The 22536-nt window shown below is 35.9% G+C and overlaps 1 protein-coding gene across 2 annotated transcripts in view; it reads right to left on the reverse strand.

Moving 5' to 3' along the window:
* Positions 1-22536, reverse strand: part of EPHA6 (EPH receptor A6) — a 406991-nt gene that overhangs the window by 113976 nt on the left and 270479 nt on the right. For both annotated transcript variants that reach the window (XM_063305542.1, XM_063305541.1), the window contains one exon: positions 17835-18020. In XM_063305542.1, coding sequence (XP_063161612.1) covers positions 17835-18020 — 186 coding nt within the window. The remainder of the gene's footprint in view (positions 1-17834; positions 18021-22536) is intronic.

Below are 22536 nucleotides of genomic sequence, written 5' to 3' on the forward strand. Positions count from 1 at the left end.
CTCTCTTTCTCCCAAAGATGAAGAAGAATTTGAATTTTAAAAGATAAATGTATTGTTTATTATGTATCCAGTATATTCATCCGAGATACATCTTTAATCTTTAATTTAGATTCTGTGATTATTTCATTATGAGCACAAAGGGCTAACATTTCCTTTTGTAGGAATCCCTCTGCAGTGTTAATCTAGGGCTGGGAGTATAGGAGATCCCTCAAAATCTAGTGCTCATTAGGTCCCCAGATTCTGGAAACTGACTCTGCTTTTTGCTAGCATTATGAAACAAGTGCTCTAGGTCTGGCAAATGTAGAGTAGCATGCTCTAAGCCAAAGTACACTGAGCTCTATGCCCATCGCTTGGCTGCATATGACTTTCTCCACATAGGAGAAAGTGGGCTGAAATGAGCAAAAAGCAGCTGTTGCACAAATAGGCATTATAAGAAAGGAACCTTACTTTTGTCAACTTATTCATATTTTCAAATATTCAAATAGTTAATTTAAATAGTTATTTTAACATGCCCATGGCCGCTCCATCATGCTTCTTTGGCTTTGGATCTGAAGCAGTGCACATCCTAGCTCATCTGGCACAGCAACAACAAAAATAATACTTTTTTCGCTTTCAACAATCAGAATTCCACAGACAGACAACAAAACATATACTGAATGCAAACAAAAATAAAACCAGGTAAAGCTATACTGTCATTACGATAAAATGTTGAATTCTACAAACAATAAAAGAGAATTTTAGTACATCTGAAGAAACATACTTGTCAGAGAATAGCAGCTGTAGATAAAAAGTTCTGAATGGCAAATAAAGATTTTATTTAGAAAGTGGTTATAAAATATAATTGTGTATCTTTATAAAAAGAGTAGTACAAGGAAAATGGACCATAGATTTAATGGTCCTTTCTCCACAATGACAAACTCTTAATGCATATAAGACTTTTTCAAAATCCTCCCCAAGAACAGCTATTGGAATTACATTAAGATGTGCTAACTTAAAGCTTTTTAAATTTGGAGACACTTATTTAATTAAGATTTGTTGCCTGCCTAAAAGAATGACTATTCAAATATACACTTCTGGGAAGAATAGACTGATCTAGCTGCCCTTCCAAAACCATATGGTAACACATTGCTTAAGCACTGATATCACCTGCTTATAACCCCTAATCAGAAGTACATCTTGTGAAATCTTAGAATACTGCAATTCAAAACAATTCAAAATTATCAACCAAAATTAAAAAAAAAAAAAGCCCACAGGGAGAAATAGTAATTTTAATCAGTAAGAGGAAATACATATTCATGGTCTACTCTCTACTCTCGGCCTGGTGGAGAACCACTTTTGGCACACACTGGGCCACTTGGTATATTTCTTAACATTTTTACTATGCCCTATATACAAAAGAACTATATGGTCCCAGCTGAGCTCTAAATAAAAACTAAAAGGGAACCTAAGCTGATCGTATTTTAGTGCTGTGGTATAAATAATATACCTCTGGAATGATCTAGCGAAGTTTCTTATGATAGTTTGTTGATTTTATGATTGTTGATTTTTTTTGGTGTGTATTTGAAAATACATACTGTAGGTTATAAGTGTTTTAAACAACAAAAGCAAAACAATATTTATGCATAACTGAAACCTTAAATATATTCCAGAAAAACTATGTATACAGAGGAAAAACATGCAAAGGGATCAACATGAACAATCATTCTATTCATCTGACAATACACTAACCGTGTGATACAAATTTTATCATTTATAGCACTCTTGGTTATAGCTAGCAGCTTTCTATAGTTTATGCCTTGCAACCTATCATATGGATATCTGATTTTATTAAGTCTACCATGTTAGACTTCAGTAAAATGGAGTAATATCCATTCTTTAAATAGCTTTGTATCTGAGATTTAAGCCAGCCTAAGATCTAAATTTTTCATCAGACTCCCAGTTATATTCCCCACTACCATTATTGGTTCCATTAGTAGCTACACAAGGCAGGGCCTTTCCTGTTAAAGCATCTAACTAATCTTGTCTGAATCCAATCAGGAAAGTTTTAGTGAATAAAAAAGTTAACTCCTGTGAGACTAATATATACAGTACATGGCCTATATATAATTGGTATTCTCAGGATTTGAGGAGGAGGAATAAATCTTTAAATATTTCAGGTATTTATGAACAAAAGACTGTATTTGACTTCAGTTCAGCAAATGAAGTTCAGTTCATGAGATCACAAGAAAAAAATTTGTGTGAATCAGTCCCAAATGTGTTCTGCAGTCAGAACTTAAATATCTCTTGTATGTCCACTGCAGTTCATATCACCTTGCAGTTTATGTGAGTAGCTACTAACTCCTGTTATTAAGCACTGGAAGCAATTTTTCAGCATCACCTACAAGAAATGCTAAGGAGGTAGAACTGTCTTCAATAACTGCTTATATATTATCTTGGGTATATCTAATGATGCAGCCCAGATAATGTTATTGCAGTGTTCTGCAGGTAAATCTTGCTCAGCTTTGCCAGTCCATAATGAAAGAAGAGGGAGTCAGGCATATTCAATTGTAAGGATCAAACAGTGCTGTTAAAAAGATTCATGACTTTCATTTAAACAAGGCTTTTTGGCAGTGGTTTGCATTGTTGATAATGACCTTATCAATGGATTCCTCAGAGTAAATTACAAGTATAATATTCTGGAATAAAAACAATTACTGAACAATTGCACCTGGCTGCTTTTATAAAATGAAATCTCATTTTTAGTATTTGTGAAATTATGAAGTTTAGGACCACACCAACACTTTATATTTTCTACAGTATTAAAAAGCTGGCATGATGAATTACTGTACAGTAGGATCTAGATAGTTTTATGTCAGTCATCATATTAGCAAGCCAATAAGTTTGTGAATAGAAACAGATTTTGGGCTATGCTCCATTTAAAAGGCATGCTATCTAAACTAAGCAACCTGTTTAGATGTAGTTTCTTGAACTTTCTGGTATCTTTCCTCTATTGTCACAGGTGTTTCCCCATAGCCCACCCTTGCATCTTCTCAGGAACTCCCACAGCTGCCTCTGATGGTCCTGCTGGTCCTCCTTCCTGAACTCCCCAGCATTTCCTTGCTACTGTTCCCAATCTTTCTATCAGCCTACCTATCCTCATGTTCAGCTGTATACTTACAACATTATTCAATTTAATGCAGAATGACAAAAGATGAGTGGTAATTTAGGAAAAACAAAATAAGAATAGGAATGAACTGTCAAGACAATACCCCTCCCAATGAGCTATAATACAGACTATTCTTCTTGGTGTGTTCACATTCACACATTATACAGGCTGTTCAAACAATAACCTATGGTTGTCAAAAAGGGGATTTCTTGAAATAATCCACATATTTTCATTGGTGGGCAAGTGTTGACTTTACTTTTGTTTTGTAACTTTTTATTCCTCGCAGCAAATATATCTAATAAGCCTAAATTTAGTGAGAATTCAACCTTTTCTTAGGTTATTGCTATAATTTAATTTAACTTAATTATGTGCCATCAAATCAGTGTTGACTATTAGCAACCAGATAGATAGTTTGATCTGCCCTAATCTGGTCTTTCAGGTCTTCCAATGGTGCACCCATTGCCTGTGTAACTGAGTCCATCCACCTTGTTGTTGGCCATCCTCTTCTCTTTCCCTTCCACCTTTTCCAGCTTTTGAGCCTCTTCCAGAGAGCTAGATCTTTGCATAATGTGTCCAAAGTAGGATAATCTGAGCCTGCTCATTTGTGCTTCTAGTGAGTATTTGATTGATTTGTTTGATGACACATTGATTTCTTGACTGTCCACAGGATTCTCAGGAGTCTTCTCCAACACCAAAGTTCAAATGCATCAATACACTTCCTATCCTGCTTTTTTAAAGTCCAGCTTTCACTTTCATAGAGAGTCACAGGGAATATCATTGTTGCATGATTCTGATCTTTATATGTATAGACACATCACAGCATCTGAGCATCTTTGCCAAGGTCTTCATGGCTGGTCTCCCAAGTGCTAGTCTGAGGAGTATTTCTTGACTGCTTGTTCCTTTACTGTTGATGGTTGATCTAACAGGCAGAAGCCATCTGCCAATTATCAATTTTAAGGCTGGTTGTTCTACCTGTTGTCATTAGTTTGGTCTTCTTTATATTTAATTTTAGCCACATTTTTTTATTTTGCTCATTGACTTTTATTAGTAGTCCTTGTAGATCCTTTGCATTTTCAGCTATTAAAATAGTGTCATCAGCATAGCACAGGTTATTGAGGTTTTCTCTTCCAATTTTAAAGCCAAGCTCATCCTCTTCCAACCCAGCATCCCTTAATATATATTCAGCATACAGGTTGAATAAATAAGGGAGAGTATACAGCCTTGTCTCACTCCTTTGCCAACCTGGAGCCAGACTGTTCTGCCATGTTCTGTCCATACTGTGGCTGACCTGCACAGGTTTCTCCTGAGGACAATGAGATGTCCTGGGACTCCCATTTTTCTAAGCACATTCCACAGCTTAATGTGATAACCCAATCAAAAGCCTTTCTATAATCAATGGAGCACATACTGACTTCTTTTTGGTATTCTTTGGCTTTCTCAATTATCCACCATGCATTAGAAATAATGTCTCATGTTCCTCAGACTTTTCTAAAGCCAGCTTGAACATCTGGCATCTCTTTTTCCATGTAGGACTCTAATCTGTGTTGGATGATCCTAAGCATTATTTTGATTTTATGTGAAAGTAAGGATATTAAATGTTGTGATGTTATCACATTCCCAACAAATATGGAAGAAAATCCCTTTCTGATGACAACCAATCTGGCACTTCATAGAATTATTATGCATTATATGTGAGATTCTTGTAGGGTTAAATGCCAGGAATACAGAATATCCAGAGAGATCAAGAAGAGACAGTGGCAAATCTACAGATAGCATTTTCCATAATTTTTAAACAGTATGCTCTAGCACTGGATAAGGTGATTTTGTCCTTTTATTCATGCTGCTTATTCAGTCAAGATGCTCCTGTCTTCTATATTATTATTCGCTTTGTAGAGGTGTTAAGAAATGTCCCATGGGGACCAGGCTATACTTATTCTGCAAATCAGGACCCCTGCATGGCAAACTAGGAAACTATGTAGTGATATCAGTTTGCAATCAGTTTTATATTTTCATTCTGGAGTTCTAATCTAGGAAAAAGCGGATGGTATCTGATGGTACCAAATGAAGTTCTATGCTTCCAGAAATTAAGACAAACTTAAATACAATTTTGCACAACAATAAACATGCTGCAAGTTGCAACTGCATTACCTTTGTTGACTGAGCTATGAAACTCTGGAGATTAAAAAATAGCTTTAGCTTTGAAATAAATTCAAAGATGGAGATCATTGGCCATAGCAAGGAAGGGCCAGTCCACCTCTATATGTTAACAGGCTGTTGAAGGTGTCTTTTCTTCAAAAGGTTTGATTGTAGTTTGGCACCTTGCTTTGATGGGAAGATATAGTGTGTGCATAACATAATGGTACAACATTCTGATAAATTAAAACTGTTGTTTAATCAAAGGTGGAATGTCCTAATTTGCTTTTATGCACAACGAACAGAAGAAGAGCGAGCAGAAATTCTATTTCTGCATTACAATATCTACGGTTGTTTAAAAGATCTTCAGGACTCTGCAACTTCCAACAATCGTTACTACCCTCCAGTTGTTGATTATATAATGAAGTTTTCCTGGTTTTGTATAAACATTGGTAATATGCTTAAAAATATAAAGAATATTAAAAATGCTTAAAATATGCTTAAAATTGCATGCTTTAAATTATATGTTAAAATTAAATAATTACATTAAATGTAATTATACATTTAATGTTATGACATTTTAACATTAAAATATAAAAAAGTGTAATTTGGTTCCATCAATTTAGTTTAACAGGTTTATTTTTATGTTAGTTTCTGCTGTTCTAGTTAAAACAAAATTTAATACAATCCAGCAGAATTGGCAGAATGTTGACAACAAAACCAAACCAATTACAATTACATTTGTTACAAACAGTAAAGGGCAGAAGCTCAGATCTGCAGCCTGAGCAAATGAGTGCTTAACTGTGCTGACACCTGCACAAACAAAGCATGTTGAACAATAAACTAAAGTTCACACTACATTATGGCATGCTACTGTTGTAGCCAGGTAAAGTTCCTGGCTTATGCAAATGCTAAAGAAGAAGCATTTGTAACCACCAATAAATTAAAAAGTTATTAATGTTAGGTAAAAAAAATAATTCTGATGCAATTGTATAGTCTTTGAGTGTTGAATCTGTATATGTGAAAAAATATGGAAATTTTGGCAATCCACACAGCAATGCAAAACTACATATATTGTTACACATAAGCCAAACATGGTTACAGTGTTTATCATAAACATTGCATAATTTCTTTAGATCTCACCCAGAAATCAGGAAGGGGCCCAGAGAGTGCACGTCATCACCTCACCTCCAGTATACAGTCATGACACAGTTGGAGCACAATCTCTTTCTGATTCTGACTCTTTCCTTCAGGAGAAGTTCAAATGTCTTAGTACAACTAGCAAAATGCTAATATAAATGAGGTTGTGCTTGGTTCCTTCTCCTATTGTGGATTCTACCGAGGAGGACACACTTTTTCTTCTACTTCATTCCTGAAATTACCTGCCACCTAAGGACTGCTTTGCAAAGGGCATTGGTACAAGTGAAGCGTGTGCACCTTTAAGTCAGTTTTTGACTCCTGGCAACATTTCAAAGAGTAATACCAAGTATCTTTTTTTTTAGTCCGTTCAATCATGTCCGATTCTTGGAGACTGCCTGGACAAGTCCCTGAAGTTTTCTTGGCAAGGTTTTTCAGAAGTGGTTTGCCATTGCCTCCTTCCTAGGGCTGAGAGTGAGTGACTGGCTCAAGGTCATCCAGCTAGGCTTTGTGCCTAAGGTAGGACTAGAATTCAGTCTCCCAGTTTCTAGCCTGATGCCTTAACCATTATACCAAATTGGCTCTCTACAAGTGAAGTACCTTCCTCAAAACATTAAAGCAGCCACACCTTCTGGAATGTTGGCATGTCTTCTAGAAAGGTTGTCCACAGTTGCCCTTGCATGCACATGTGCAGAATGAACACTTCTTATAGGACCCACCAGGTGAACCAAACAGCTATACATACAATCTTACATGTAGATAGCTGGGTCAAGCCTTCAAAACGAACTCCCTGACTTTTTCAGAAGATGCATTCACTTTCATGCTTTGAGGAATTTTTCTTCACTCACCCCAGTCCTTTTTTAATGCTTTGCACAGTCTTATATTTGTTTAGCCTTCAGAAATAAAGGGGTTGATGCGGCAGTGATGTCATGACATCACAGTGGATTTTTCCATTTTTAAAAAGAGTTTTATGAGGGTACAGAAAATAAGTATTAAGCCACCCAGAACATGTTGTTGTTTATTCATTCAGTCGCTTCCGACTCTTCATGACTTCATGGACAAGCCCACGCCAGAGCTTCCTGTCGGTCGTCAACACCCCCAACTCCCCCAGGGATGAGTCCGTCACCTCTGGAATATCATCCATCCATCTTGCCCTTGGTCAGCCCCTCTTCCTTTTGCCCTCCACTCTCCCTAGCATCAGCATCTTCTCCAGGGTGTCCTGTCTTCTCATTATGTGGCCAAAGTATTTCAGTTTTGCCTTTAATATCATTCCCTCAAGTGAGCAGTCTGGCTTTATTTCCTGGAGGATGGACTGGTTTGATCTTCTTGCAGTCCAAGGCACTCTCAGAATTTTCCTCCAACACCACAGTTCAAAAGCATCGATCTTCCTTCTCTCAGCCTTCCTTATGGTCCAGCTCTCGCAACCATATGTTACTATGGTAATACCATTGCTTTAACTATGCGGACCTTTGTTGTCAGTGTGATGTCTCTGCTCTTAACTATTTTATCGGGATTTGTCATTGCTCTTCTCCCAAGGATTAAGCGTCTTCTGATTTCCTGACTGCAGTCAGCATCTGCAGTAATCTTTGCACCTAGGAATACAAAGTCTTTCACTGCTTCTACATTTTCTCCCTCTATTTGCCAGTTATCAATCAAGCTGGTTGCCACAATCTTGGTTTTTTTGAAGTTTAGCTTCAAGCCAGCTTTTGCACTTTCTTCTTTCACCTTCATCATAAGGCTCCTCAGTTCCTCTTCACTTTCAGCCATCAAAGTTGTATCATCTGCATATCTGAGATTGTTAATCTTTCTTCCAGCTATTTTAACTCCAGCCTTGGATTCCTCAAGCCCAGCATGTCGCATGATGTGTTCTGTGTACAAGTTGAATAGGTAGGGTGAGAGCATACAGCCCTGCCGTACTCCTTTCTCAATCTTAAACCAGTCCGTTGTTCCGTGGTCTGTTCTTACTGTTGCTACTTGGTCGTTATACAGATACCTCAGGAGGCAGACAAGATGACTTCGTATCCCCATACCGCTAAGAACTTGCCACAATTTTTTATGGTCCATACAGTCAAAGGCTTTAGAAAAGTCGATAAAACAGAAATAGATGTTTTTTCTGAAACTCCCTGGCTTTTTCCATTATCCAGCGGATATTGGCAATTTGGTCCCTAGTTCCTCTGCCTTTTCTAAACCCAGCTTGTGCATCTGGCAATTCTCGCTCCATGAATTGCTGAAGTCTACCTTGCAGGATCTTGAGCATTACCTTACTGGCATGTGAAATAAGTGCCACTGTTCGATAGTTTGAACATTCTTTAGTGTTTCCCTTTTTTGGTATGGAGATGTAAGTTGATTTTTTCCAATCTGATGGCCATTCTTGTGTTTTCCAAATTTGCTGGCATATAGCATGCATTACCTTGACATTATCATTTTGCAAGATTTTGAACAGTTCAGCTGGGATGCCGTCGTCTCCTGCTGCCTTGTTATTAGCAATGCTTCTTAAGACCCATTCAACCTCACTCTTCAGGATGTCTGGCTCTAGCTCACTGACCACACCGTCAAAGCTATCCCTGATATTGTTATCCTTCCTGTACAGGTCTTCCGTATATTCTTGCCACCTTTTCTTGATCTCTTCTTCTTCTGTTAGGTCCTTGCCATCTTTGTTTATGATCATATCCATTTTTTGTTATATTCTTATATTATATTTGTTTAGCCTTCAGCAATAAAGGGGTTGATGTGGCAGTGATGTCATGACATCACAGTGGATTTTTCCATTTTTAAAGAGTTTTATGAGGGTACAGAAAATAAGTATTAAGCCACCCAGAACATACTTAGTTATTATATGAAATTATACTTATTTATTAGGTTATTTACTATCTGAAACAGAGAGGGAGAGAGAGAGAGAGAGAGAAATTATCTCACTAAAAATTGCACTAGGTTCTGGGTCAAAAATAAACATAAGCCAATTGATTTCTACCCCTATCTACTTGCACACTTGCCTTTACCTGCTGTAAAACTGAATGGGGATTAAATTCTGAGCAGACTTTTACAGGATTGCACAACTGCTTTTCACATTGCTTATCCAGACACTATTGATATGGCCACAAAGGAACAGCACAGGCAAAAATATTCCTCAAGAACTATATTTAAAAAATATTATTCGAGTGATTAGAGCAGATCTCAAATTTGATTCTAAAGTATTGCATTTCACTATTGATTAGTGCTCTGTATTTAATAAGTTTAAAATATACAGAGGAATGATGAAGACATAATGCTAGAGAAATGCTTCTCCCAGTTGATTTTTGGTTGGGCAGTGGAAGAAACTGTAGGAAGGACTTAGTTAAAACATAGAAGGATTTCTGATCTTTCCTTCAATAATCTGATGCAAATTACTCTTATTACAGAGTTGCTGTTGGTTGCTGAGATTGGTAAAATAGGGAAATATCTGCCTTAGGTTAATCCCTTTTCATTATAACTGGTATGCAGTTTGGGGGTCTATCTGGACTCTCAGTTCCTGCTGAGTAAGTGGCAGCTGGGTCCATAAAGACATTTGCCCAGGTTCTTCTTGTGTATATTGGTTGCACCCTTTCCTGGATATAGAAGCCTATCTTATGGTCATTAATGGCTTGCTCCCCTCATGAATGGATTATTGCAATGTGGTCTACATAGGACTGTCCTTGGAGGCTAGTTGGATGCTATAGCTGGTACAGAGTGCAGCAGCATGAGCAGTGATGGATAGGCACGCCATGACTATGTAATATCCATGCTTTGGGAACTGCATTAGTTACTGGTTGGCTTCTGAGTGCAATTCAAAGTGCTGGTTTTCACCTTTTAAGCCCTATATGGCATAGGGCATAGTTATTTTAAGGACTGTCTTACTCCTTTGATTTCTGCCTGTTCTGTAAGATTTGACAGAGTTGGATCACTTCAGGTCCTGTTAATTAAGCAATGTTATCTAGTAGGATAAGGAGGCCTTTGCTGTTGTTGCACTTTCTCTCTGGAACAGCATCCCCTTGGAGCTTTGTATGATCGCTACCTTACTGGCTTTTAAAATAACACTGAAGACATGGCTCTTCCCCCAAGTCTTGGATTAATATGATTGTGTGGGCTTTCTGCCTGTTTTTGTTTCTGCTGGTAGGGTAGAGAGTTTGGTTGCTGTTCCCTCCAGAGAGATGCTATATTGGATTTTATTGTTGATTTTATATTTGTTCATCGATAGTAATTTGGAATTGGATGACTTAGACATTTCATAAATAAACAAATAATCATGATCCAAATTCTTCTACTTCACAGTGTAGAGTAGAGAGAGAGAAAGAGAGAAAGAAAGAGAGATTAAAAATGAGGCAGATAAAGCAAGGAAGAAGCATTTAAGTTTTTATCCAGTTTCATTATTTTTTCTTTTAAAAAGCCCTTTAACTACTTTCTTTGGAACAACTCACTTGACAGGTGATGGAAGGAATTGGCCTACTCAGGTCATGTGTCTTATGCTGGCTTCTCCACCCTACATAGCTCTTTCACAATCATCATGGAGAAACCTCTCAATTGTGCCATTGGATGCTACTGCTTCCCATAGATCAACTGAGGCTCTCTCTGGTGACTGCAAAGTAGTCCTCCTTCATTTGAAGCTTCTGACCACTACACTGATGATTATAGCTGGTATTGTCCCTGCACGGAGTAGAGAAGCCCATGTGGCATAAATGAGGTGACTTCCACCATCACCAGCCAAGGAAATAACTTTGAAGAAGGCCAGTGTTGTGAGAAAGTCATGTGCAGTCTTGCAACATGGTTGGTCCAACAAGTTCTACCATGACTGAATGAGGAGAAGGAGCAGGAAATACATTTCAAAGAGGAAGAGTATAAAAAAGTGCCACTGGAAAGAAGAAGGTAATAGCTCTGGAACCTAAACCCATAATTCAGATTCAGATCTGTATATGACAATCCATCGATACTCGATAAGTTTTAGAAATAATTGAAAATACGTATCATAAAAATATACATATTATACTCAGCTAAATCTATGCTTTGAAAGAGTCAATGTTTGTTACCTTAAACCAGTAAGAAAACAACAGCCCCTTCTATTATATATTTTGTCACCTTATTGTTCATTGATTGATGTGTGCTTAATATGCATGGAATTTTGAACATTAAAGCTTTAGGATAGGCAGACAGAAAGAATCAGGAGTTTACCACCTAAATAAACTCAGCTGAAGAGATAGGAAACAAGATTGCTTGCTGCTGTACTATAATTCTAATGCACATATTTGAATTCAATAGACTCTCAAAAAAGGTCAAGACTGTCATTTGAAAGACCTTTAATATAACATTCATTTCTTATCTTTTGCTTGGCAATGATAATAAGGGCAAATCTTTGCTCTATGCTAAGGAAACACTGGCATTAAATTAGTTGAAAAAGTCTATAAGCATTTTAAGCACATAGAGACTAACTCCCCATAGAATTTGACAGAAATATTGTAAGAGCAGTGACAGGGATGTATTCAAATTTGCACAAAATAACTATGACTGATAGAATCTCTAAATACTCTTTTACTATGCTGTTCACCCAGGCCTTCAGCAAGGAAGAGTGAAACCCCTCATTTCATCATCCTTGCCATCTTTCATCTTTATTTTTTTATGTTTTACTAATGTTATTGTAATTTCTTTGTTAGATTGTTGTGAGCTTCCCAGAGTCATTGAGAATAGGGCAGTGTACAAGTTTAATAAATTTATTAAATTAAAATAGTTTATCATGGTAATTTTCTATTACTCTTGTAATAAATCCAAAACATGTATACAAGCTACAATAATATCCTGCATCCAGGGCCAGCTTTAGGCTAAGGCTGAGTAGGCACTGGCCTAGGACACCAAAACCTGGTGTCTGCCAGTGCTGCCCTTCCTTCTGAATCATTCTAGAAATACAAATCTTCTCATCGGCAGCAGGTTGTGCCATCAGTCAATGTGGCCTAGGGGTGCCATATACCATTGAGCCAACAGTGCCTACATCCATCAAGATACCCTGATCTTTTGACTTTCCTTATAAAGACCAATGGAATAAAATGGATTTATGATCAAAACAATGAAAATTTCACATATTATAGATGGCTGACCAAAAGAGTTTCAGGAATATTTCTTGCAAATAAATATAGTATAACATTCAGCTGAAGGAAATAAACCTTACTTATCTCTAACTTCAAAATATTTTTTCCAGTGTTATAAGTGTACACAGGATGCTAAAATGTTCCTCTTGATTTCTTTAAATTGCCTTGATCAACATATCTAAATCTTGATATTCCATAATACTTATTTTGTTACCATAGTGAATAGCATTTTAGTAGATTAAAACATTTTTTTAAAATAAGCTATTGCTCTAAAAATAAATGTTAATTTAACTTCATTCTGCATAAAATTGTCAATTGTACTGCATTATGATCTTCCAGTTCTCACAGAACGTCAGCATTTTATATAATTAGGAAATGCCTGACTACTGGGAGTTCATATGCTAACATTCTAACATGTGATCAAGATATACACTTTGCAGATTAATTTTGGAAAGCTTGCAGTTCCAGAGAATTTTGAATTAGGATAAAGAAGATCATTATGAAATCCAAAACTGGCACATAAAATTCCTTTGGAATAATGAGATAAAAGCAAGTAGTAAAATAGTCTAACCTGAAACAAATATATTTTCTATTCTCAGAAAGTTTATGAATATCTTTTAAATAATATCAATTATTTTTTAAAACTAAAATCCAGAAAATTAATATTGCTTCTAAATGAACACCATTGTCAATGAAATCTTGGGGTTTTTTTTTTTTACTTAATAATAGGTTTCAAAGGGGAGTTTTACCTATGAAGGTTTGTGTAAAACACCCCTTTAAAAGCTTCTTTATGAAGAAGGCTGACCCACTTATTTTATCTCATTTTAAGGTTTCTTCTGCAGCTTTAACTAGCACTTTGAATAGCTGGAGGAGCCTCTTCTAAGTATTTCAAATGTTGTCTGAAGCTATGAGCAGAGGTGAAGTGTCTCACTTTGCCTCTGACTGTCAATGAATTATGGGTACTCTGCATGGCCCTGTTGAATAGCTGTATGAATTGCAGACACATTTTGTGCAAAGCCATAATCAAAGTGATCACTAAATGCAGTCCACGTAAGTTTAAATTTAAAGCTGAATTCCAGGAAGCATTTATTCTACAGATAAATGGAAGTAGGTCCGAATCTACTGCTTCACCATTACAGAAAAGCTAGATGAAAAGAATTGTGTTTGAAATCTCCAATGAGACAGAATGGTTGAAGTAGGCTCTGCATACTCAAAATCTGTGTATGGTGTTTCACTTAGGAATGCTTATGGTAATGGAAGTGAGGTGGGTCATTCTTTCAGTTCTTTTCTCCTCAACCACCACAGCCCCTTCCTTGGCAAAACTGTTATGTAAATTGGACAAAATGATCAGCCTAAATCATTATAGTAAAGGACATAATACCTTCTCCCCATTCAGAGTAGCAGTAAAATGTTATTTCAGCACACTGTACCATGACCTGAGTGTGTCCTTTCTTAATATTATTTTTCAAAAAAACCCAAAACAAAGTAATTTCACTACCATACCAAAATACTTTTTGCTTATTGATCAGTAATTAATGACTGGGCAGAATTCTAAAATCCATTGCAATCAATTAATTTGGTCTTTGTTTTTAAAGGCCAATAGATAAAAACATTGTGATGGATCACTTTTCTTACTAACTGAAGCATTATATACAAGCAATTGCTACAACTTAATAACTAATGGCCAACAGAGGGGAAAGCATATGCCTACACATTCTAGATTAGCTCTGTTTTTCACTGTCAGATAGTGATTCATTAACCATTTATAATGGTGTATGTCTCAGGGTCCAGAGTCAGATTCTATCTGATAATTTTCCCATAGCTATATCCCAACTCAGAATTTCCTCAGTCTATAGGATTTCCATAAAGCCAATTTGAACTACTTTATATTTCAAGTGGTTCTTAAATCAACCTTCATGCATATACAGTATGGCAGGCACTGCCCCTTTAAAGAGATTTAATTGATTAGCGTTAATCCCTTTAATTAATCTATTCAATTTAAATAAATGTTCATTTAATACTTAAAACTCTGCTTCTTTTTGAGATACATCACAGAATATAATTCTTAAAATAAATGAAAGCTATAATTCTAGAAAGGCCATGCAATTTATATTTTTTAATTTCCCTATTAATACTATAACAAAATAGCATGAAATACATACACACATATAACCACAAAATAAAACATAAGCCGTATTAAAAGTTGTTCTCATTAAATTCAGTAGTTTATTAGATAAAGTCAAGTTGGAAAAATATTCACTAATACAAAATATTGGCAAGAGAATAAGTATATGTTGTAATGTGGTTTGAAACATTTCTTTTTTCTTTTAGAAAGATTAAGAAATTAATTATGTTTAGGTCATTTTTAAATTTAAATTGTTTAGTTTAAAATCTGTATTTGTAGTTTTGTTTTTTGATATTCAGTGAGTATCAGAAAAGAATAGAAAAAGAAATGGGTAAAAATATAATTTGCTTGGAAAATTGTTATTCAGTAATAAACATGCAAAATCTGCTTATGAAACTCTCATTTTCCCTTTCTTCTGTAAAACTTTGTATTTTAATGTTAACATATTGCTATTGGGGAGTGCTGTATCTGTATACTATTTAAACATGAAAATCAGAAGTACTGTAAATCTGCTTTTTAAATTAATCCTGACAACTAAAAATAATTTATCACCAAACAATGAATAAATGTTCTAGTTAACTAATCTACTGGCTAAAGCTTCCAGCCCTTTCAGGTTTATAATGGAAACTGTGCAAAGAATGGCATAATACTGAACAGTATGCAAATGGTGTTCACCAATAAAATGCTCCCTACTTCAGGTACACCTCTGAAAAACAAATGAGTTTAGCTCTAATCGTGTTACAAGGCAACCCTAAATATAGTTACATGGAAATTAGATTCTTAGAAGCCTATAGAACTACAAAACTGAGTTAGAGTTGGATGATGAATCTTAATTCCAAACATGTTATTATGACCTGTATAATTTCAAAAATATTTCTTTTAACCACAGGTAAATGTCAAGAAACAACAATAAGCTGACTATTTTTAGTACCTTCCACCCATGCATGGAAGTGATTGAAATGGATTAGATGGAAATTTTATTGATGTTATGGATCTTCAAGCTTGTTTGGAAGACTAGACACAAGGCTGTAAGATTTTTTTAAATGAAAAACCAACAAAACGTTTGCTCCAGAGACAGTCCTCAGAGAGGATATGACTCTCCTGAGACAGAAGTAGAAGCTGGGGAAAAGCAGCCTGAGGGGAACTTTAAATTTCTAGAATCTGTACTGATTCTGCCTTAGGCTCAGCCTTATTCATACCGATAGCTGCTTTCTATTTATAATATGTAAATGTGTAAACAGATATTTTTCCAAGACCTCTTTGCTATTCTCCTCTTGAGATTCTAAAAACACTGCACTGAATTTAAGCACAAGGTCCTAATATTTACGCAAAGCTCTCTTATGTTAGAACAAAGAGCAAGTCAAGAAGGTTATTTGCTGTTTGTTCAGAATGAGCTCAACTGAATAATTACCTAAAACCAGTACTGAAATCATACAATTACTAAAAGACATCAATCTTAATTCATGCACACTATTTCCTAATTGCATGCTAGTTTCCTGCAACTGCAGGAAAGACTTAAAAGCAGAAGTCAAGGAATAATTCACAGTCCTTGTGATGTTGCCATCCAAAATTGTTGGTTGGAAGGAAACATTTGCTGTGTGTGGTAAGTGTTTCAGGGGTGTAAAAAGATCTTCTATAGGCATCACCTGAAGTGCCTTAGTCACACATTAGAATGATTTATTGTCAAAAGAATTACTACCAAGATTATTTATTCTTTTAAAATGATCAATTGACAGCATTCCTTTGAATAATGCTACTTTATTATCATTTTATCACCTTATAAGCTGTAAAAGAAAATTTTAAAAAAATAAACTCAATGCCAGTAGCCTTTATGAGCAGTATGAGATTGTAATTTAGGACAGTTAGTTATGGAGCATTTGCACACTAAGGATTTACAGCATAACCCAGCCATTGCTGTAGCAATATGTATCCTGCTTCATTGAAGATATATTGCTACCCCAATGGCTCGGTGATGCTTTAAATTTCTAGTGCAGAAATGCTTAGTAATTTGTTATTACTAATCTTATTAGAGATTATATCTCATTAAGTTTGGTTCTGCTTTGTTTTTGTGGCAGTCTTGTTTTGACTTTTATATAATCAAGAAATAAAATCAAAAGTTAGAAAAAGACTTAATCATATCACAGTAATGTCAGGACGTTTCTCATGTTGTCAGCACATGGATTTTCAGAATGTGCAAACCAATTTTAAAATAGTAACTAACATAAGGAAGCATTACAAGTCATCAGACCTGATGAGGTGTTGATAGGTAGTCTTAATATAGAGCTTAAAAATAAATGAAATAAGTAGTTTGCTTTTTTCAGATAAATCACATTTAACATATGGAGTAAACAGCTCTTTGCTTTTTTCTGAACAATATTGGGAAAGAAGCAAGAAAAGTAGTTGCAAAAATTTCCCATTTCTTTGACCATGTAATATTTTTATTCCTCTGAGGATATTGAAATGGCAGATAGGTAATTTTTAATTTCTGAATTAATTCACAGATTAATTTGAATCATGCATAAAAATCTAGTTGATTGTGCAGCCTAACTTCATAAGGTCTTAAATCTACTTTCAAAAATTAGCGGTTGGAACAAATTTCTTGCCAGAGGTATGTTCAGCAATCTAAGGGTCCAGGAGAAAGTAGGGGAGATAAAAAGATCTAATAGGTGTGATAGACAGGTTATCCCCACTCCAGAATAAACCTGGGGAAATGTGGCTTAGTCAAAACTTCGTTTCATTTTGTTTTGTATTCAAAACACTTTTCCAAATACAAATATGATATATTTTACTCCCAAATATTATATCTCCAGTAACGTTCTAATAACTTTTTACCACATGCTGAAAATATTAAAAGGGTAGATGTTGCATGAATTATGTTGATTTCAATATAGCTATTTAATGTTAGATACTATAAACATACACTGGTTATTCACTTTATCCATAATACAAATTTTGAATAAATGAACCATTTCAACAAGTGAAAGAACTGTGGATAGATATGAAAGTACATGTTTGCACATAAATGTTTAACATTGAACACATGGTTTCAATGCCATAATTAGGCCTACATTAAAGAATGCACACAGATACACTGTTCCCAGCAATGCTGCTTACCTGTATGTAGAGATCAGCAACTTTAGGTGATAGACTGGGGTAGATAAAGCAGAGGAAGGAAGTAACACATAATATGTCCTAAGCAACTTACTCTTTGTGACAACTCCTTCAAGGCGAATAATATTTGGATGATCAAACTGTCCCATGATACTAGCTTCTCGTAGGAAATCCCGTCTCTGTCTTTCCACATGTCCCCCTTTCAAAGTTTTTATGGCTACAGGAATCTCTCTTTTCCCAGGTGTTTTTAGGCGACCGCTGCACACTTCTCCAAATTCACCTGAAATTCAAAACTAATTTGTTAGACTGACAGCAATATATATAAATTGTAAGCTTTTACTATCTTATAATCTTTTAATATTAAATATTTGAATAAGTATATGACCAAAAGAGCCTAGTTACAAAAACAAAAAATAGAAATATACATACTTATGTATAGTATATGAGTTATTTACAAAAAATGCATCTAGCCCAAAATTTCTGATTAGTGAACTCAATTAGTTACAAATGAAAGCACTAGGAAATAGGTCAAGTTACACATTTACTACCCAAAGCAATGTTCAAAGTTGGGTAGTATCAAAGGAGATTCTGTTGGATTTCTTTTCAGTGAATATAATTGCTTTTGAACTAGTTCTTTTATTTTGAGCACACTGACACAAAGGCATGATAATGTTCTCGGTTCTAATCTAATCTGTTCTAATATTATTTTAAAGACAGATAGGATTAAATACAATATAGCCAAGATGTCAGTTGAGTAGATCTAAACTAATTCAGAATGGTGCATTAATGTGAGCCATTGAGTGAGAGGGAGAGGAAGACCTTCCCACATGCCTTCCTATACAAAACTTTGCTTTCAGAGATTCAAGGGCTTTCACATTTATACAACATATTTCTCTACATGAATTCAGCAGCTAAACAAACATTCTAAAGGGAGGTAGGGTTATACCAAGTTTACTATTGGTACTGTATATACTACTGTGTCCTGTTCAGACTATGAGATGGCCAGACAGGATTATAAAAGGGAAATCTTTATTAACAACCAACTATTTACAACATAAAAGAGTTCTTATTAATAGGCAATTCGATCAAGTCCACCCAGGCAATGGAGGAACACAGGGCAAGGCTGCCAGATCAAGAGTAGCAGGAGATTGTGGTAACACAGCAAGACAGAACTTGGCTGTCTCAATGAATCAGCAAGACTGGGCATGGCTAAAGTGTGTGGCAAGGAGGTAGCTTTAGGTTTGATTGCAGGGCGTGGCATGGAGGTGAGGCTAGGCTTGACCACGGAGACTAGGCAAGACTCTGCTGGAACAAGACAAGGCTTGGATCTGGAGACAAGGCTGGACTTGGCTGGATCTGCAAGGCAAGGCTTGGAACTGGAATCAAGACTGGACTTAGCTAGAGTGACAAGACAAGGCTTGGAACTAGAGGCAGGGCTGGGTGTGGCTGGATTGGCAAGATGATACTCAGAGCTGGAGGCAAGGCTGGACGTAGCTGGAGCAGCAAGGTGACGCTTGGTACCGGAGGCAAGGCTGAACTTGAATGGAGTGGCAAGATGAGATGCAGAACTGGATGCAAGGTTGGACTTGACAGGAGTGGCAAGATGAGATGCTGGACTAGGCTGGATCCGGGTGTGAAGGAGGTAGGTCCACATCGGTAGAGGGAGCTGGCACTAATTCCGTGTTGGCTACAGGTAAGACTCTGTTTCCAGGTGAGGATTCTCTTGTCAAAGCTGTAAGCGCAGTAGAATGGTTGTCTCCAGCATTTTGCTCCTGGTGCTGGTGCCTTTTTATGTGATCCTTTTTTGTGCTGTTTCTCCTCTGTAGCCAATTGGGCTGTCTTTTGCTTCATGCGCTTCTCTGCTCTCCTCTCTCATGCACTAATTGGAGGATTCAAACCTCCCTCTGGATTCTGCCCAATCAGCGTCTCTGAATTCTCCCCTTCTGCTGAGTTATTACTAGTTTCTATTTCCCCAGCTCTTTCCTGATAAGTTTCGTTTTCCCCTTCTGGCTCAAGATTTTGTTTTCAGAGTCAAGGTCAGACTCAAACCTCACATACTGGTATATACCACCAGTATATGGTACTACCAGTGATATACTATTGGTTGTGAAACAATGCTGAAGGCATCTCTCATTGCATGACTATACTGCATAGTGGCAACTTAATTTCATGAAGCTTTAGCAATCCAATAAACTTTTTGAAGTTCTTCAGCAATGCTATTCTCACAATAAGAAAAAAAGTCTCTTTCATTTCATGGTGTTATGAACACCAGGGTTCTGTTAACAATCCAACCATTGTTAAGGGAACCCTGATATAACTTATCAGCATAATTTTCTTATGGTTCAGAGAGTGCTCATTGGTATGCAAAATGTATTTTGTTATTAACATAAGGTATTATACAAAAATAACCTAACATCAGGCATAATCATACTAATACAATGAAATGAAGATATGCCCTATTTTCCAGGCTTTTGGTCATCACAGTAAATAATTCAGTGAAAGGCAGAAACACAAAGCAAGATGTGGTGATTTCCATGTTATTTCTGATATATTGTGGAAAATAAATATATATATAAAAATGAAATAACATGCTTTGCTAATAGTTCTGCAATCTACTCTGACCTTTCACTGTACTGTATGCTGGATCTATGGCAACATTCCAGGACTATCACCAATGGCTTCCTTTGATTATGTACCAAGAATACATTTCCAAAGTATACAGTAATAGTGCTACCAGATTTACAGAAGTGATTTTCATGGCTCTCAACATATATTATTAATAGAAATGGAAATGAAACAGAGGCAGTGTAGGGCTGTTTTGTAGAAGCCTGGAAAAAATGGCTCCATACACTTCTGGTGAAGAACTGGTTAACTGAAGATGGCTCTGCTAAAAGTGGAGCTGATGACCACAGTGTAATAAAGAACCGGCAAATAGACCAGCTCTTCGTAATTCCTATCCAGACAAGGATAGGACTTGTGATTGTCCACAAGTATCCAAACAGTTGCTCCTTACAAGGAGACCGCAAGATAGCAGACTCCAGCAGGTTTAGAGCTCTGGGAGACAAGGGAATAGCTATTTTTTTGCTCAAACTATGGTTGGCCCCTTCAAAAGGACACTGGTTTCGCATACTTCCTTTTCCAATTACTTTCAGAAATTGCTTGTTAACTGCTTTTTAGCTATTGGGAACCTTTGGATTGACAAGTCTGAAAACACCAGGTGAGTTTCCTTCAATCCTTAGTGAAAGAAGTTTTACATACAAGTTTAAGAATTTATTTTTTTTTAATAAACAGCAAACGGATGATTAGAACTTTGATTTTGGAAATTTACACATGTACTAAGGGTCCATATGGATTTGAAATAAGATTTTGGAATTAATTATAAGAATCCTTCCCATGGGGAAATGTATTTGTTTTGAATTCTCTTTAAAAAACATGATAGGATGGGACGTTGAAGGTTGGACACTAGAGGGAACTAGAACAAACTAAAGATTACAATTAAAGGAGAAGAACACTTAAATTTGACTAATACAGAATGGAGCAAAATTGCTTCTCCCCAATTATATCAGCCTGTCCTATTTGATCTGGAAGAGAAGGCATATTACGGATTCCATCAGCCAGGGACTTGCATTTGGTGGGTCCCAGGAGGTGGGACTTCTCTGCCCACCTTATAGAACATCCTCCCCACCACCCGAAATTAGTCTAGTTCCATCCCTGCTAGAACTTAGGATGTCCTTCAAAACCTGGCTGTGTCATCAGGCCTGGGGGTCTTTGGGAACCAGAGACATTCTTAGACAGCTCTACTGTGGGTGATGTTCTTGCTCTCTCTTTGGGGTTTTTATATTTTAGTATTTTTGATATTTTCATTTTAATAATGACTTTTTATATTTTTATAATGATTGTTTTTTATCTATTTGTTGTCTTATTTAATTGTTATATGCCACTAAGAGTCACTTTGTGTGAGATGGGCAGCTATATAAATGTTATTAATAAATAAAAATAAATAACTTAATATTTTAACATTGGACATATTGTTAATAGACAATGTCCATTAACATTGGACATTAACATTCAATACATATTGAAGGATATTTTTGAACAAGGGACCCAGAAGAGTCTCTGCCTCTACAGATAGACTGTGGTTAAAAGATGTTATGGAAGAGGAACAAGTTTTACAGGACAAGACTGAGAGTGATCTGAAAGTGGATTTAAAAATGACAAGCTACAAGAATGATATGGAAAAGATGCTACACTGGACATACAAAAGAAACTGGATGATGTCTTAATAATTAAGAGGGATACACAAATAACAGACCAAGAGGATGACCTGGATAATTTTCCTATATTGGATTTACAAAAGAGGCTTGTTAAAGCTTTGAAGAATTTTTTGAGAAGGGACAAAGAAAAAAAGAAAAGAAATCAAGTTCTAGGACATTATTTGAAGGGACTAAAGATCAAGATTGTTAAAAGTAAAAGGAAGGAATATAAAGTTGGTTTATCTGATCAAGGTTAAAATAGATATATTGTTATCTCTCATAACCCTTATTGGACTTTTGCTGATCAGAACTTAGGCTTTAAGGATTTGTTTACAGATATGAGATGGGATGTGGGAAGAAGAATCTGTTTATTTTAAGAGAATAATAAGTTACTAAAATTGTTTATATTTGTTGTGATGAAGGGAGAAGTCATTTCTTTATATATTTCTTTTCTTTTTTTTACTATATTCTTATTTTTCTTTTTCTATTTCTAATACTTTTCTTTTTTTTTTGCACTTTTTTTTCTTTTTAGTTTGTATTTGT

This window comes from Candoia aspera, chromosome 5 (assembly GCF_035149785.1).
Source record: "Candoia aspera isolate rCanAsp1 chromosome 5, rCanAsp1.hap2, whole genome shotgun sequence".
Taxonomy (NCBI): Eukaryota; Metazoa; Chordata; class Lepidosauria; order Squamata; family Boidae; genus Candoia; species Candoia aspera.